Source organism: Idiotropiscis lumnitzeri, chromosome 8 (genome assembly GCF_059441095.1).
Source record: "Idiotropiscis lumnitzeri isolate Australia: NSW breed Sydney's pygmy pipehorse chromosome 8, RoL_Ilum_1.0, whole genome shotgun sequence".
Taxonomy (NCBI): Eukaryota; Metazoa; Chordata; class Actinopteri; order Syngnathiformes; family Syngnathidae; genus Idiotropiscis; species Idiotropiscis lumnitzeri.
The window spans coordinates 10,559,278-10,576,151 of NC_142398.1; the positions used below are offsets into that span (position 1 = coordinate 10,559,278).

General features: G+C 40.4%; 2 protein-coding genes across 8 annotated transcripts; one reads left to right on the plus strand and one right to left on the minus strand.

Moving 5' to 3' along the window:
- The first annotated feature begins 47 nt into the window (after positions 1-47).
- Positions 48-8,144, plus strand: LOC148332112 (intercellular adhesion molecule 1-like). Of its 4 annotated transcripts, none has more exons than XM_088303138.1 (8): positions 48-196; positions 2,374-2,490; positions 5,305-5,479; positions 5,557-5,632; positions 5,716-5,854; positions 6,157-6,486; positions 7,522-7,752; positions 7,829-8,144. In XM_088303138.1, exons 2-8 carry the CDS (start codon positions 2,436-2,438, stop codon positions 7,897-7,899), a joined length of 1,077 nt encoding a protein of 358 aa, XP_088159264.1. In that variant the 5' UTR covers positions 48-196; positions 2,374-2,435; the 3' UTR covers positions 7,900-8,144. The 4 variants fall into 4 exon arrangements, with proteins under 4 accessions (XP_088159264.1, XP_088159262.1, XP_088159265.1 ...); XM_088303136.1 differs by having other exon boundaries at positions 49-196; positions 2,204-2,490; XM_088303139.1 differs by lacking the exon at positions 48-196 and adding an exon at positions 620-660.
- Positions 8,145-8,248: 104 nt separating this feature from the next.
- ubn1 (ubinuclein 1) lies at positions 8,249-14,891 on the minus strand. Of its 4 annotated transcripts, none has more exons than XM_088302669.1 (14): positions 14,749-14,891; positions 14,021-14,245; positions 13,377-13,481; positions 13,207-13,299; positions 12,551-12,691; positions 12,351-12,442; positions 11,741-12,296; positions 11,597-11,667; positions 10,891-11,014; positions 10,698-10,822; positions 10,432-10,548; positions 9,907-10,050; positions 9,776-9,826; positions 8,249-9,604 (listed from the first exon to the last, which is right to left on the minus strand). In XM_088302669.1, the coding sequence occupies exons 2-14, from the start codon at positions 14,243-14,245 to the stop codon at positions 9,106-9,108; spliced, it is 2,343 nt and encodes a 780-aa protein (XP_088158795.1). In that variant the 5' UTR covers positions 14,749-14,891; the 3' UTR covers positions 8,249-9,105. The 4 variants fall into 4 exon arrangements, with proteins under 4 accessions (XP_088158795.1, XP_088158796.1, XP_088158797.1 ...); XM_088302670.1 differs by lacking the exon at positions 14,749-14,891 and adding an exon at positions 14,509-14,657; XM_088302671.1 differs by lacking the exon at positions 14,749-14,891 and having other exon boundaries at positions 9,907-9,999; positions 14,021-14,303.
- Positions 14,892-16,874: the final 1,983 nt, after the last annotated feature.

Below are 16,874 nucleotides of genomic sequence, written 5' to 3' on the forward strand. Positions count from 1 at the left end.
ATGTATGTTTAATAAATAATGCTTTTTGTTTACGATTGAGCGGATTGAATTTTATTTGTTTATTTATTTTAGCTTAGTTGAAGCGGTGGAATTCGAGGCAAGCCAGTTTTTGTCATGTGACTTGCTGTGATGACTGACGGCAACTTCCGGCTCCACGTCCCCCTGGTTGCGATGGATGATTACGTCACATGGTCGCGTGAGTTTCACAAGTCTGACACGTGGAAGCTACTCTATGCTGAGTTACACCACGAGTTGTTGTTGTTTATTTATATATATATAATAGATAGATGGCTAGATGGCTTTATAGATATGGATGAAAAGATATTGTTTACAATGAAATTTCAACACAATTATAAATTAGAATAGGGCATTTGCAAGACTTATAATAATAATATATCATATTTTTGTTATTTCCATCCAGTATATCTTTGTGTGTATATATATATATATATATATATATATATATATATATATATATATATATATATATATATTTCACTTGGTGACACAACCACTTAATTTGGCAAAAGAATTATGTCAAGGATGTACTTTTTAAGAAAGGTAGGTTTTCCAACTGAAAATTCAAGATGGCCATCAGCTTTCAAGGCTGGAGACTCACGTTTTGCCCTGGTGCGACCAACTTTTTTCCTTGCTACAACAGTAGGTGCACCAACATTTTCTACTTCATGACATTCATCACTGTGGCTTTATCGGTTCAGTCCTTTTTTTAACACAATTTCTGCCTTTTTTATTAAGCAACATTGACTACACCGATTACTACAAATTTTGTATAATACATTTTACTCTGAAAGGACTATATTTGATCCCAGTAAACATAGTAACAATTCTCAGAGTAAATTTTACACTGAATATTTTAATCTCAAATTTTACTCTGTTTACTAGGACCAAATATGGAATTTTTAGAGTAAAATGCATTCCATGAAACTAACTAACAACCTGATTCTGATTTATTTGAATCACAATTCCACAAGACAGATAACTTACTCAAAAGTATATAGGTGCTTGAAGTGTCTGTTGGTTATGTATTTTGAACATACTGGTCCTTAAAGAGTAAGTCAAACCCCAAAAATCCTTAGCAAAAATATGTTCTATGTAGCCCCATTAATTGAAACATGGCATTCTGATTAATATTGCGTCGGTGGAATACGGGTTAAAATGGCAACCCCTTGAGATGGATAAAATCAGATGGATTTTGCTGCTTCACTCATATTCCACAAATCAGAATGCCATGCTTAGTTAGGTTAGTGAAATCACATAGAATATATTATTGAAAAGAATATTTTTGGATTGACTTCCCCTTTAACTTAACATTCAAGACGTTTTCATCGTTTCTCCCACAGCTATTTCCACTCTACAATGGCCTTAGGTCACTCACCTAGGCCTGTCACAATAACACTTCGAACTATATAGTTTATTTTCCACAAAACTATCATAAGAAATAATGTGGATGTTTTTTTTTGCCGCTGATATTATAGAGCATCATAAAGCCAGTGCTGGATATCATATTTAAGAGCCAATAACTTTTCATTCTCTAGAATATTGAATATTGTTATTGAAATGTAGAATAATAAATAAAATATCTTCAATAAATTAAAAATACTCACACTCTTCACCAAAATTGCACTGAAGGAAAATATTAAACATTTGGTACAAAAGTATAGAGCTGGGGTCACCAACGCTGGTCCTCGAGATGTTTCCCTCCTCCAACACACACAAAAGAAATGATCAGCTCATCAGCAAGATCTGTAAAAACCTGATAACAATTCGGATCACTTGAATCAGGCGTGTTGGAGGAGGGAGAAGGCCAATTAGTGAAGAAATGTAAGGATCATAATAAAAGAATTAGATGTAGTATACTGACGTATCATTTAACAAATTGCTAATTATTCAAATGTATGATGTGATACTGAATGATTTCAAATTGCGACAGAGTGGGGTAAACATTTTACTGTGGTTAAAGAAGTGCACTCCATCATACTAATGTTTTGATCTCTTACCAAAAAGGTCATCAAACTGCAATATTAGCAACACCTCTCTTTTTAGACTGTGTGTATCTATTGATCATTTTTTGGAGTTGGAATTTTCACACACTGTTCTCTTTAACCTTCTTGCCCAGTGTGCTGCTGCACTCCACACCATTATTCTTGACCCTCCCTTCCTTCCTCCCCCGATATACCAACAGAGAACGCCCATGGTGCCTTTGAGAGGCCAAAGCAAAGGAATTGCCTGATCATCAGCTTCACACACACCCACACTTACACACACAGTCCCATAAAAGCCTGACATCTCTCCAAAGTCTCCCAGTGAGGTGTTGCCGCCTGCCCGAGTTACTCTACAAACTGCTGTACTTAGATGCTGAATTTCGACTGCTGCTGCTCGTGAGACGTTAACAGAGATCTAGAAGTACATCAAGGATGTGTGCCTCAAGGTCGCTCAAGGTCACGTTGCTGCTTCACTTGCTTTGCTCAGGTAAGTAACATCAACGGGGTGGGCTGGGACTCTGGGAGGAATACCAGGGACACAATTGGAGATGTCAGAAGATCAAAACCTCAGGGAATATATTGATTTGGATGTAAAAAGTATAATACACAAACAATCAACAGCATACAAAGGTAATTACTTTGGTGTGCAATAATGTAAATAAGGCAGTGACTTTGCAAGAACTGTGTGTGTGAATATATATATATATATATATATATATATATATATATATATATATAAAAATATAATATAGATAGATAGATGGCTAGATGGCTTTATAGATATGGATGAAAAGATATTGTTTACAAAGAAATTTCAACACAATTATGAATTAGAATAGGGCATTTGCAAGACTTATAAAAATAATATATCATATTTTTGTGATTTTTCATACAGTATATCTTTGTATTTTTCAAACAACTGAGAATGTCACATTAGGTGTGTGTTTTAGGACCCAAATGCGGGTAAGATGGGACGTGAGGAGCACCCCAAAAATAATTTTATTTCAAGAGCATGAAAAGGCAAACAAGGTACCTACTTGGGTTAATGAAATAAACGGTAGTCCAAAATCAGTAAAACAAAGTGTAGGAAAAGGATTTGTGATTTCCAAATCATTGAAAATTGTTATAGGATGCGACAAGACTTTTTGAACTTTGGTGATATTTCACAAAGAGTACATCAATGTACAATATTTACGAATAATGACACAGCAATAATCGAAATTATTTTACAGGGCAAGATTATTGTACATAGTTCATATTTAAAATGTTATATTATTGTCTGACATCACATCCCTTTTGTACTACAGTCATTTTTGTATCTAAAAATATGTCATATTTTATTCATGATATAACAGTAAAATATAATTGTCAATATTTTAACTGTAAAATAATGAAATATTGCAGGTTGTTTAGAAGTTTTTAATTTAAAAATGAAACAATTATAAATTTATTTAAAATAATAAAGGGACCCACAGCACCCAAAGACACTACACTGTCATATAGAGAGTACCATAGCATCGCAAACATACATAGCAGTAGCTCATCTTGCTTCATATTATTTAAATGTAATTTTATTTCATTATCATCAGCTTTCTTCACTGATTGGCTAGTGGAAATCAGATGGAGATTTGATGGTATCCAGACAGGCTGAACGTGTTACTAAGTTACACACATCATTTGATTGCAGCCACTCCCTTAAAAGATTGTACAAAAAAACATTATCTTAAGAGTTAAGTGTTGATAATAGTGGGCTTTTCATTAAAAGAAGAAACTTTTTGTCCTCATCTGTTGTGCCAGTCAACTGTTTTCAGCATAGCTGAACCTGGCAAATTATGGAGTTGATCTTTTTAAAACAGAAAATGTTATTCGTGGTCCTGTAAAGTTTCTGTTCTGATTTATGTTTCCCAGAAACATAGGAAATATTGAGGCACACACAAAATCTCATACACAAGCAGATTCATCAGCATGAGGAGGGAGGAGAAGGCGCTTGGGGTCCAGTGGAACAATGGTAGTAGAAAAGAGGAGCCTGTTCTTTGGAGTTGGGCAGGGTGTCCTTCCTTCCTTAGAGGAACACATTGGGTGTATTCAGCCTGCAATAAAACAATGGTACACAATAGATCATCTAAAAGGAGTCCGATTTTACGAGATGGCAAAATTCAATTGACCTTTGTCTGCCATGCATAACAATGACTCACGTGTTGATTTCCAGCCGCCATGGAAAATGAATTAGACGCAGCATTTTATTTCACTTCAAATTAAATCAATACAGTGGTGAAATAGCAACAAACTGTCTCAGCTCCTTCCAAAGGACAGATTAGGCAAAGTAGGAAGTAGCTTTTTATCCAGCCAGCTAAAAAGCTTTAACAAATGTTTATGAATTATGAAACCTCTGCCGTTAGCCGCTCTCCCACTTTTTTGGGGGCAGGGGGACAGACTGGTGAAATTTAAGGCTGAAAGAGCTTTAAAAGGACAATTATTTCATGAATAAGGATGGAGGGACAATGATGGAAGGGTGCCCACATCGCGGACGGAGGGTAAATTGTCCATCTCTGATTGCTATCCACTTTTATAGAAATTAAAAAAAAACATTTTTTGTTTGAGAAAAGCCTCTGAAAATTTGTATTTTTTTAAATTGTGATTTCAAATGAATTTTTCTATACAGAAAAGCATATGGCTCGTTATGATGCCTGCCAGCAAAAGGCTGAGCTGCACTATGTTCACAGAGTAAAATATATGACTGGAACTCAAGTGAGTAAAAAAATAAAATGCTTACCTCCAGATGTACACTACTGAAATGTACCCCCAAAAATATGTACATTTTTACAAGCCGCCTGCGACCCGCTTTTGGGTCCTGACCCCCCAGTTGAGATTCGGTGTACCTATAAGTGGGGTAAAAATGATAGATGGATATATAGTGTTCTCCATCATGTGTTAGCATTCACATTAAATTAGCAGACCAAAGACGAATGTTTGCGTATGTGAGGTCGCACTAAAAAGGCAATGTGTAATTCTCCGAGATTGTTTAGTTTAAATTTAAACTAGGCATTGCATTAAACAGGCGAAGTCACTTTTTGTATTGTTCGCCATTTGCTGAAACGCTGCTTATTGAGAGTGAATTGAGTTCATTGCCAACATACAGCGCTCATATTCCAACAACTCTCCGCTTGAAAGTCCGAGCAAAATATATCTGAGACGATTCATGTCTGAAAATATGCAATACTTGGGTTACTCGTATGTCAAGACAGCGCATCACTTCCTAATTACCTTTTGTCCATTCGTGTTTGATCTTCCTCTCTGACAGCTACCTCATCGCCTCTTTCCCTCCTCACCCCCCAAATCTCTCCTCCCTTTCCCACGATGTTACCATCTTGGCCGTCTCCCTTGCTCAGCAACCCGCCAGTCGGCGGAGACCAGGAGGATTCAGTGGAAAGAGCCCGCTGCCCTCTCACCCTTTCCCCCTCCAGCCTTGTGGTCAGGTCAGGCCAGACTCCCAATTCTGCACAATATTCACCAGAACCGGTGGCACAAATGAGCAATAATGAGTACCTTTTAGGTTTGGAGATCCAGTCCAAGTCAACTGCTCTGTACCAATGAAGGGATTTTATCTGCTGGGATGGGAGGTCACACTGGTGAGAGCCATCAGCATTCCAGAGTGATCTTTGCTGTGATTGGTAGTTGAACATTTTTACGGATGTCACTGATGATATTCTAGGTGGCTCCAGAGCCCACTATGGATAGCTTTCTGGTGTGGAAAGTGGAGCACATGACAGAGTGGAGTATTTCACCCATGTGCTATGCAGCTTCAGACCTAGATGGACCGTGTCATCTTCATCTCCCGGTCCTTGTTTACAGTAAGTTCTAATCAAATTCCTTTATAGAGTGGAAACATTGCACAAAATGACATCAAACAAGTTTCTCACATATCAGTATGGTGTGTATCCAGATTAACTTGTGAAACAGTATCATCCAGTTTCTATCATTGACAAAATATTGTGACAGTTGTGTCATACTCAACGATACTAATACTGACGACAAATGATAATATTCAGAAATTAGCGGAGATCGGTACTGATGTACGATGAAACCTCAGAGGAAGTCTGGAGTTTAAATGATTCCGGCTGACTCTCCCATCCTTTGGTCTTACTTTATGCAGAACTTCCAGACAGAGTGGCCTTCAGCTTTGTGAACCACACGGGCTCATTGTTGGAGCATAGTCAGTACACTCTACGGTGCACCGTTCACAACGTCGCCCCTGCTGGGAACCTCGTCGTGACGTTCTACAGAAGCCAAACCCAACTGGGTCGAAGACATTCAAACGCGACGGAGAAGACGCCGGTGACTGAGGTCTTTACGCTAGACATCGTACCCAGAAGAGAAGATGATGGTGACGTCTATTGGTGTGAGGCTGAACTACAACTGCACCCAACAGGAACACAGCAGAGTGTGGTGGTTGCATCGGTAAAAGTGACTACCACTGTCCTTTGTAAGTGAAAGACAAAATATTTCTATATCACAGTAGAGTATGGTTGCGAGGCAAAGGTGACGGTCAAGACAGAATACCACACATAGTCCCTCTGGTGAGGTCATTTCTAATCCTAACCATTCTTTTGAGTCTTAAAGAAAACATTTCCACCACCTCCAGCTATGCTGCTAGTTGTATATTCAGTGCTGCCGTCTCGAATTCGTGATGGCCGGTATCATCACTGTTTTATAAACATTCCCCCTCATCCTAGCAGAGACTCTTCTGTCACATAACATACCTGACACCTTCCTCCACTCATTCAAGCCAGCTTGCATCAGTTTTTTCATCACTTTACCACTCGTGTTTCTCTGGACTGTTGAAATCCACGTTTTTAAAGTCCTCTAAACTCAGTTCGTCCAGTCTCTCATTCACGCACCTAAATTCAGTTTAATTTCCACTGAGCTTTCTCTCCTCAGCAGCATGTTATTCCACCTTTCTAAACGTTCCCTCACCGGCTCTCACTGCAGATCACAATTTCATCTACAAATATGATGGTCCATGGGGATTTTAGTCTCAGGTCATCTGTCAGTCGATCCACCACTATTGCAAAGAGGAAAGGGGCTTCGAGTTGATCCCTGATGCAGTCCCACCTCCAATTTAAACTCCGGTCACATATAGCACACGTCACCACTGTCCTGTTGACTCACACATAACCTGTACTATTGTAATCTCTACCACTCTTGACTTCCTCTCCTTTGTATGAGAGATGGGAGAATTGAGAAGGCAGTTATGTAAGAAGTCACAAAAATAATTTGAAAATCACTATAAAATTTTGTGGATGGAAAGAAAAAGATATTTATGTCAATATTTATTCTGGACATGTTCACACGTTCACTTGTCGATGGGGAGAATTCAAACAACTCAGAATATGGCCAGCAAACAGCAGGTCAAGCCAGATCCATCTTAATGAATCCCATAGCAACTGGAATGACTTTTTTTCCTCTTACTGTTCCCATTTTGTAGAATTCTCATTTTCAAGCCCTCTCCTTCCCACAGTTGGCCCGCAACTGCTCTGCCCTGCAAAGCTACAGGTAAAGATGGGCGAAAGCCTGAACTGCGAAGTCCGAGGAAATCCCGAACCGTCGGTCATCTGGCTCAAAGATGGTCGCCTGGTGATCCCGCCCAGCCACTCAACAAGAGCGCATGCGGGAAAGTACACAGTGTTGGCTACGGGACTCTTCGGACAGAAGAATGTGACAGTAGAGGTGGAGGTGGTCACTAGCAGAGGTACATTTTGGCGTTGGTACTTTACAGTTGAGCATCACAAGTGTTCATTTAATATGTCAATGTCTTCCCTTCATAGGTACTACAAGCACACGTACAAGACACTTCCTGGTGGCAGCCCTGCTTGCACTGACATTAAACTTGCTGTAAAGTTGAAAAATAACCCAATGGGGTTTGTGATTTAAGTCGCACTGCTGTTAGGACAAACGTCTCCTGCGGGGAGGCTCATTTGTCAGGGAGTTATGGTTTCATGTGTGGTCTTGTGTTCACATTGGGGTCTATTTTGTCATAACTCATTCACAGTGATTTATATTTTTCCCCAGGTACTTCTACAATCACAAAATTTCACTCGTCAAGTAGAAAGTTAATTTTTTCATGTTTAAAAAAAATGTCAATAAATGTTTTGTTCCATGCTTTAAACTGCTTTTATAATGATCTACAAGAACCTTTATTAGCTGGCGGTGTGTGTATGTGTTGGGATGGAGGCGTGGTTTCGGAAACACGAGCGACTGAAAATACCCACAATGGAAATTAGATTAAGTAGTTGAGATAGTTTAGATTTGAGAGACTGAAAACCAGTTACAATCTCTAAAAAGTTAGTCTTCAAAATTTAACACATCACAAAGAGTTGTCAGCAACCCTGACAAATTAGAATACGAAAAAAAAAATCTGCAAGTACATGTGAGGCGTCCAAATCTTTTTCAAAATCAAGCTGGAGTATCTGCTCAATTGTTGTGTGCATGTCTGCTGAATGCATGAAACCTCAACCCGCTGAAGAACAGATCTACTTAGTCTAGCATCTTTCATATGATTAAACAGGTTTGAGTATACGTACATAGACATCATTTCATGCCATTTTAGCCACGTCCATATTCAGGAAAATTTAAAATGGTGAAAAACACAAAACATGGATATTTCCAAAATTGAGTACTACATAGTCTTACACATTTAGAATGAATGAACAACAAATCTCTGAACAAATGTCTCTCTTTGGATATAGAAAAAGAAGATATTCTAATTTTTGAGGTAGTGTAACTATTAGTCAGTGTTAACTCAATACATGTTCATACTCAAAAATTTTGCATTTACACGATACATATTGTATTCTTAGTGTGACCATAGCTCAATGTTCTGTGGAGACAATCATGCGATATCTTTATTATTTTTTTTTATTCAATCAAAAAAGAAAAATCAAGTATTAAGGCGTTTAACTTTTTTTAAGCTATGCCAAGGCTGTAACAATGTTTGACCATAGGTACTGATCATCACAATGGAAATACACACCTGCGGGAAAAAAAAACTAACGAGCTGTCGAAATAGCTCGACTTACTTCGTGCAAGCAATACATGGGAAAGTTCATTCAATGACATCATCAGAGCCCATCTGTAGATCTGGGCCAACACCTGCAGGGGGAACCATGGAGTCTTGTAGCAGTTCTGGCAGGACCACATTACACAGCAGGCGGCCTGCTTCTGGAAAGGTGACTGGACTGCACTGAGGAGGGGGCGGCGGAGAGCTGCCATTTGCCGCACTCAAGCTCCATTGCTGAAGAGAACTTTTATATTTGGTGATAGCAGCCGCAAACAGCTCATGGGGGGGAAATGGTGGGCCCAAAGGAGCCAGAGCCTGGTCAGTGTGGACCGCTGGCGGTTCATCATTGGGTGATGAAGAGTCCGAATCCAAGATGATCACTTCGGTATCCTCTGTGGTCACGTAGGACGCAGTTGAGGCATTAACCAGTGAATTTGCCTCAGGAGGAAGTTCGACTTTAAGAGACAGCGGTCCCGTGAATTGATCTGACACTGATGGAGCAATGATTGACGCCTGCTTCTTTTCTGATCTGGATCTCTTTGTTCTGTTCAAATATGGGGGAAAGTTTCACTGCATGAAGTGCAATGAAAAATGAGTGATATTCACAGGATCTTATCGTAATCAAACAATTAACCAGTTATCAGAATTACATTCTGCCATACATCAGAATCATCATCTAAGAGAGACAGCAAGAATGGACAGTTCATGTACTCACGGAAACATCAGCTGGAGGCCCAATATCTTCCGGCTCTCACTAAGCAGCACCCTGAAGGCACAGGCGTGCTTAGATGCAACAAAGCAGAGTTGACTGATGAATGTAAGCGAGCAGTGGCACTCATCGCATACCTGGACTGCATCCAGCCTTTGGGCCAGAGAGGTTTGATGTCCTTGACCAATAAGGCCTTGAGGTACTCCTCCAACTGCTGCTTCCCTTCAATTCTGCTTTGAAATACGGCAAGTTTTTCTCTCAGCACGTGACATAGCACCTCCCTGCGTGCACAATTGCCACAATAGAGAGTTGAGTTTATTAGGCCGGGCCTAAACAGTTACACAGTCCATAACCGCAAATATATTTTTTGACATTGTATTAAGTTATTTGGCGAAATGGGGACACTACACTATCCACAATGCTTCTGTTTTGCATCACGGATTACCCAAACTACCACTAATGCGCATGTGCGTTGCAGACAAGGAATTGTGCGTATATGCATTTTTTTTTGCAGCAGAGACTTGAGAGAGTGGTTCTGGTTAACATGCCGTTACGAATCGAGCCTTTTATTTTTTACATCGATGCATATTTGAAGCAGTTTAAATCGATATATCGATTTTCAATGAATCTTTACATCCCTATAAACCATTTCATTTCATCACCTGATCTCCTCATTCCATTTGAACAATTTCTTGGGACTGCCTCCTCTTTTCGGCCCCTTCTCTTCCACATTGTTCCCTTGGCCACCTTGCCTGACATCACTCCCGTCTTCCTTTGCCCTGAAAACCAACAGAACCATTTTGTGCGTGACAATTACTTATTATAACTGGTAAATCTAATCTCGTTGCACACTTGAGTACAATGACAATAAAGGGATTTCTAATTCTAATTCTAAATAAAAAAAGCAGACTTTTCCAAAAGTAGTCACCTCAGAGTTTTGATTTGTTCATATTCTTGACAATGTTGGTCGAAACGCATAATCTGCTCTGGCATGGCTCGCCCGATGGCCTCCTTCAGCTTCTGCATGGGATCCCCCACGTTTAAAAGGCCTTCCTTGGTGCCAGGGTGAAAAAATACTCAGTTGAAGAAAAAGAAAAGTATGATTCAATCGAACTACTCACTGCAAGCTTGAGTTTCTTGACACGTTTCAGGAGCGTCTCCTTGCTGCAGGGCAGGAAGGATGACAGGTGCGTGTACACTCGGGAGCGCAACTGGCCACCGTGCTCACGACACTGACACTCTATGCTGAAGATGAACATAGGTCACAAGTGAAAAGCACACTCGTCATCTCTGGCTCGATTGAAGCATAGGTAGAAAACAATTCAATTATTTGACTTTCTGTCCTCTGGATTGGACTAGCAGAGAATCCTGACATCATTCACAAAACCTTGACGTAGTCGCTCACACCGTCATAGCGAGTTGAAATAGTAGCCTTCGCGAACATCTTTCTAATGATTTTCAGATCAGTGATTTACTCGCATAGCATTTGGTTAGGTCATTTGTGGTAGAAATTATTTACGTTGTAGTCTTCTGCTGTCAATCACAGGTAGACCACAGTAGGGATTAAACACTCAAAGAAACCGCAGCGTACACCTTTAGATGTACAAGGTATAGTTGTTTGTTTTATGTTTAATGCAGTGCCTCTCAACTATTTTAGGTTTCGGTTGTATTTTTGTTTCTGTCATTCAGTTGAACTATTATAGCGAGGTGGTGCTACTTGCATGATCAATCTTGGGCTGTTTTTGTTTTGTTTTTTAACGCAAGTAAAAAACTGCACTCTTACTCAAGTACAGAATGTGTGTGTGTGTGTGTGAGTGTTAGACTCACTCTAGCAGGACAGAGTTGATTTCTGGGGTGAAGAACTTGAGTTTGGACTCTCCCTCTGAGGTCTTGGCTGCCTGCATAAACAGAGTGCTGAAAACATGCTATGACATCATCGTGTCTGCAGCCAATTGCACAGGTGCACTTTACCAGCATCAGTTTCTTGATGCTGTCCTCCAGGGAAAGTGGGAGTCCCTCAGGAAGGGCGGCGCATTGAAGAGAGGACACACCCGCCGAATGAGGTTTTTGGGGTTGGGTCACCTTTCTGCTTGGAGGCTGTGTTGTATCACAGGAGGTTGCAGGCGGGTGGTGATGGTCTGTTGTGGGCTGGTTTGGAGGGGGCGCCTCCATGAAAGACTGGGGTGTTATGTCGTCGCCGACATCCAACAAACAGTCCAAGTCGATGTCAAATTCCACCGTGCTGGCGGCCTGTAGAAGTGCCTGCTCATCAGTGGATCCGATCAAGCTGAGCAGCGGGTCAGCCAATCCCGAGCCTCCGCCGCCGCCCGCGTCCGCTGGGCAGTGTGGCGTCAAAGGAGTTGGCGGGATGCTCGTCAGGCGCTGATGAGCTCTCTCCATTTTTTTCTGCTCCAGCTCCTTTTCTCGCCGGAACTTCTTCAGCATCCTGGTGACGCTCAGAGTCCCGGCCACTTTTTTTTTCTTCTTCTTCATTAGCTCGTCACCTGCTCCAAGCTCAGATGCGACACTGCGGACAACAGCACATCACACGCATGCCAAACATAACTTTAAAAAGTCTCACCTTGTATTTCCATCAACATCATTTTCATCCTGTTGAAGTTTTCTGTGCCTTTTCCTCTTTGAAATCTCTTGTCCGTCTTTGAGTTCACGTTTCTGTACAATAAGAGCAAGTCAAGTCACGTGGCAGCTTGGGCTATCCGACTGAGCCTTCAAGTGTCACTGCAGGAACTGTGTTCTTAAGTGAAGAGATGATTGGCCTGCCTTGGAGGTCTCTGTCGTTCTGTCTCCTGTGGTGTCGTCATCCATTTCAGTGTCAGAAACCTGGCGGAAGTGCAGCATGCCAGAGTTGACGTAGAAGCCGCCAAATTTGGTGGTGATGGAGGATGGCACAAACTCATCATACTGTGGAGTGGACCAGGTTCGGGATATGAAATAACACAATGATGGAACCAAGTGACATGACGATGTCAATATTTTGAGTTACAGAGTGTGAGCCAGTGGCACAGCAAACACTCAGAGCCGACAATACAGAATCTTGACATCCAATTGATGAGATGTATCTTTTTCTTCGGGATGAAAAAAAATCCAATGACTGTAAAGCAAGGCTGGGCAATTTTATCAATACCTCTTTTTTGGATCACATTGATTAAGAGTAAATAAAAACTCTTCCCCCACAGACAATCAGCTCTAACAGATGACGCGTGAGCCCCTTTTAATTGAGATTCAATTGTAGTGAATAAAATATTATTCGCAACAATGATATATTTAGAGCACATCGTAATGTGCAAACCATTAGGAACATATATCTATGATGTCGTGCAAACATTAAATACTCTTTGACAGTGTAAGGGCATATTTTGTGGTACAGCGCTCGTTCTGTTGGTCAAAAAATGACACGCTTGAGAAACAGCACTCACAGCCTCAGAGTTGTCAATGAAGGAATCCTCATCATCATAACCGTAGCCAATATCGATCAAGTCCTGAACGCGGTCCTGCTTTTTCTTGTCTGCCTGGAGTTAAGAAACATTCTGCTTGTACAGATCAGCCCAAAAGAAGAGGACATAGCGGATATAAGACAGCTACTCACATATTTTTTCTCCATCTTCTTTGCAAGGTCAGTCATACGCTCCTTCTCACATTGCTCCTCCACTTCAAATCTGGACCTCGGCGGGACATCTTTTCTGTTGCTGTTCTGAAAAAGTTCATGATCGCACCTATTATCGGCTGCGTTCACCACTTCTAAGTCCCACTTGACTCCTGCATTCCAATCATTTCTTACCCATCAATTATTTCTATTATTTTTTTCCACATCTACTTACATGCACTCATGTGAACAATTAATGTGTTTGAAATACATGGAAGCACTGGGACAACATTCAAACTCCACACCAGGAAGGCCGCAGCCTGGATTTGAACCGTCAAATTCAGAACTGTAAGGCAGCATTACTCGCATTTTGTGCCACCCTCCTAGAATTCAATTGCACACATCACCTTGAAATATGACTTTGCAAAGCAAATGCTAATTGCAGTCAGTTATGGAAAAACCTTTAACATTATACCTTCTGATTGTAACTTTACAATTAGTTTCTAACAGATGTCAATTAATTTCAGATGTCAAATATGAATTATTTTATTGATCAAACTATTTTTACCTCAACGTGCACGTTGTTAAAAACATTTATTTACCACATTCTTTACCAACAAGTTTAAGATAACATTTTCCCACTTTACCTTGTTTTCCAGCAGCTGCGCGTAACTAAACTCGGCGAAGCTGCGCTCATCCGGCTCAAACAACGAGACGACGAGGCGAACCGAACCTGAGCTGCACTGCGCTGTTGGTCGGGCAGCACCGCCGCGTTCTGGGGGCGACTTTGGGGTGAGGACGGTTCCGTTGGCCGCACAGGACTGGACGGCAACGGGCAAAGAGGTGAGCTGGATTCGTCGAGGCTGCGCCATCTCGCGTGGGGAAAAGACGCGGATGAATGTAGTTAACAACTAAATAGTGTCAGGTGTGCTGTTACCTGCACAACATGGCTGACACTCTTCAGTCATAGAAGAATGCTAATTTGACATTCCTGTCAACTCTGTATTTCGACCACTGGGATCCATTCAACATTCCCATGACTAACTAACAAACTAACTAACAAACTAATTAACTAACTAACTATCTAACTGAGAAACAACTGTACATCGAGTAGGAAATTCCAACCCCCACTTACAAAATGGCTGTGAGTGCTGAGTCAGAAAGAATAGAGGAGAGCACAATAAAGTCTGTTAAAATACATCACAACACATCATGGCACTCTGTCCCAGTTACTCAAGGATGACATGTAAATGACACGATTGGACGCCTTTTGAAAGTGCTGTGACCCATCAAGACATCATGCGTGACGCCACGGTTGCATCATTGCTTCAGTGGATTTGGAAACATTGTTTGAACTATTCATTTTGTATAGCACCTGTCCTCATTAGGGTGGCACGGTGGACGACTGGTTAGCACGGCCAGCTCACAGATTAGAGGTGCGCGGTTCGATCCAGAATTCCGGCCTTCCTTTGTGGAGTTTTCATGTTCTCCCTGTACCTGTGTGGGATTTTTCTTGGTACTCCAGTTTCCTTCCACATTCCAAAGACATCCTTGGTTGGTTAATTGGACACTCAAAATTGTCCTTAGGTGTGAGTGTTAATGGTTGGTCATCTTTGTGTGCTAACGTTTATGACTGAAATTGTAATATTAAAACGACCTACAACCTACTTGATTGTCGGAGGAATCAGAATACATGAACTAGTAAGAGCTGTTATGTTCCAAAGTAGTGTGTTGTAGGTATTAACGTCTAAAACTGGTGCCAATCCTCATCCAAATAAATTTGCACGTCTACTCATTCTCACTTTAGTCTCTGTAAATATCCCCATTCCTGATTGGTGCTTTATGCCGCGCACGACCTCACCGTGATCAGCAAAGAAGCAATGGGCTAGTGTGGGCGTCCTCCCTGCCTCATAACTTCCACATTTCCCCATTCGCATATAAATCTGCTGCGGAGAGGTTAATCCTTTTGATATGTTGAAGTGGTCATAGGTAGATAATTGATCACTGTTTTTGGAAATTATAAGCAATGAAAGTACAATGATTTCCAATGGAAGGTTTGGAATCAGTCCCTTCCATGACTCCCAACGAGACACGGAGAGAGCTGAGGGAGGTGTGGCCATATTCCTCATCAATAGGTGTTTTTGAAGTTGTCACTTATTTCCTAATTTCTCCAAAATGAATGGGAAAAAAGATTGCTAATTTCAGTTTTCTGATAAAAAAACAAATATAAACTGAGCTTATTATTGGAAAAATGGGCCTTCTCGGCTGGTTAATTCTTTTAAATTTCAAAGAAAGAAAAAAAAAACCAGACGTTATGGTGTTCATCCCAGTGACCCTTCGTCATTCCACACTGTTGACCTGCCCCCTCAGGTGTATTTTCTAAAGCCAACAGTCTCAAAGTAGGGTTTTAAATTGCACTGTAATTAAATTTAAAAAATTAAATTTCTTCTGTCATCTTAGATGAAAACGCCCTTTTTTTCTCAGCAGCATTTGGCAACAGCAATCCATTCCTTCGTTACATTTCAGACTTTATAATTGTAATGCATTTTATTTGGGAGTCAGCCAATCCTCACTCAAGCGTCTCCAGCTGTTTCAAACATTTTTATTGTATTGGTTTTTTGAAATGTTGACAACCAACCTGCAATGCACCCTTCCAACACTTTGGGGCAGTAGAGACAAATGGAAAGGATGACAATACTGCACACTTTTCCACCAAATAACCTCATAATGTTGGGCAATTTGAAGAATGATAAGAACAAAATACATTTTCAGTTGTTGTTGCGAATAAACATGAGAGAAAATTGCATCACATAATTTAATCTTTAATCAGTGAAACAGAACCCTAAAACCCTAAAATAAACAGCAATTGAATTGAACAAGTTGTATACAATCATCATTTTTTTTTTCTCGCTTTAAGGCCATTGTAACTTGTGTGCTGAATATTTGGTTTCCAGCAAATCCAAACAGCAAGGAGACATTTAAAATGCTCACCAAAACATACTCAGGAGAAAATGACACTTGGCATGCAGAAACAGAAATCACTCTGAGCTTCCTGCTGACATTATTGGGACTGATTAGCAACATGTTTACATAATTGGGAAACAAAAATGCAGCCCATCTCAGCAGGTGGTGGCGTAACTGCTTCACATATGTTCACTTGACATACAATTGAATTTTTAAACATTGGATTACTGTGTTTCTTCAAATTAGTCTGTGGGTGCATCAAGAACACTAGACAAAACATCTCCATCAAATAAATGCCTGCGTTTTGCCAATGAGCTCGGCCGTATGAGGAGAAGCGGATCGGATAATGGATGAGTTTTCAGGGTTAAAAATAACCCAACATAGGTTAAAATGTCTGATTAGAGAATCATGTACATAATTGTTGTTGTTTTTTTTTTTAAACCAATATTGGATTATCTTTTAACACCCTTAAAACTGCTGGTTAAAAAAAGTTTTTAATACATGCTGGGTTATTTTTTTCACTCACATTTAGGTTCA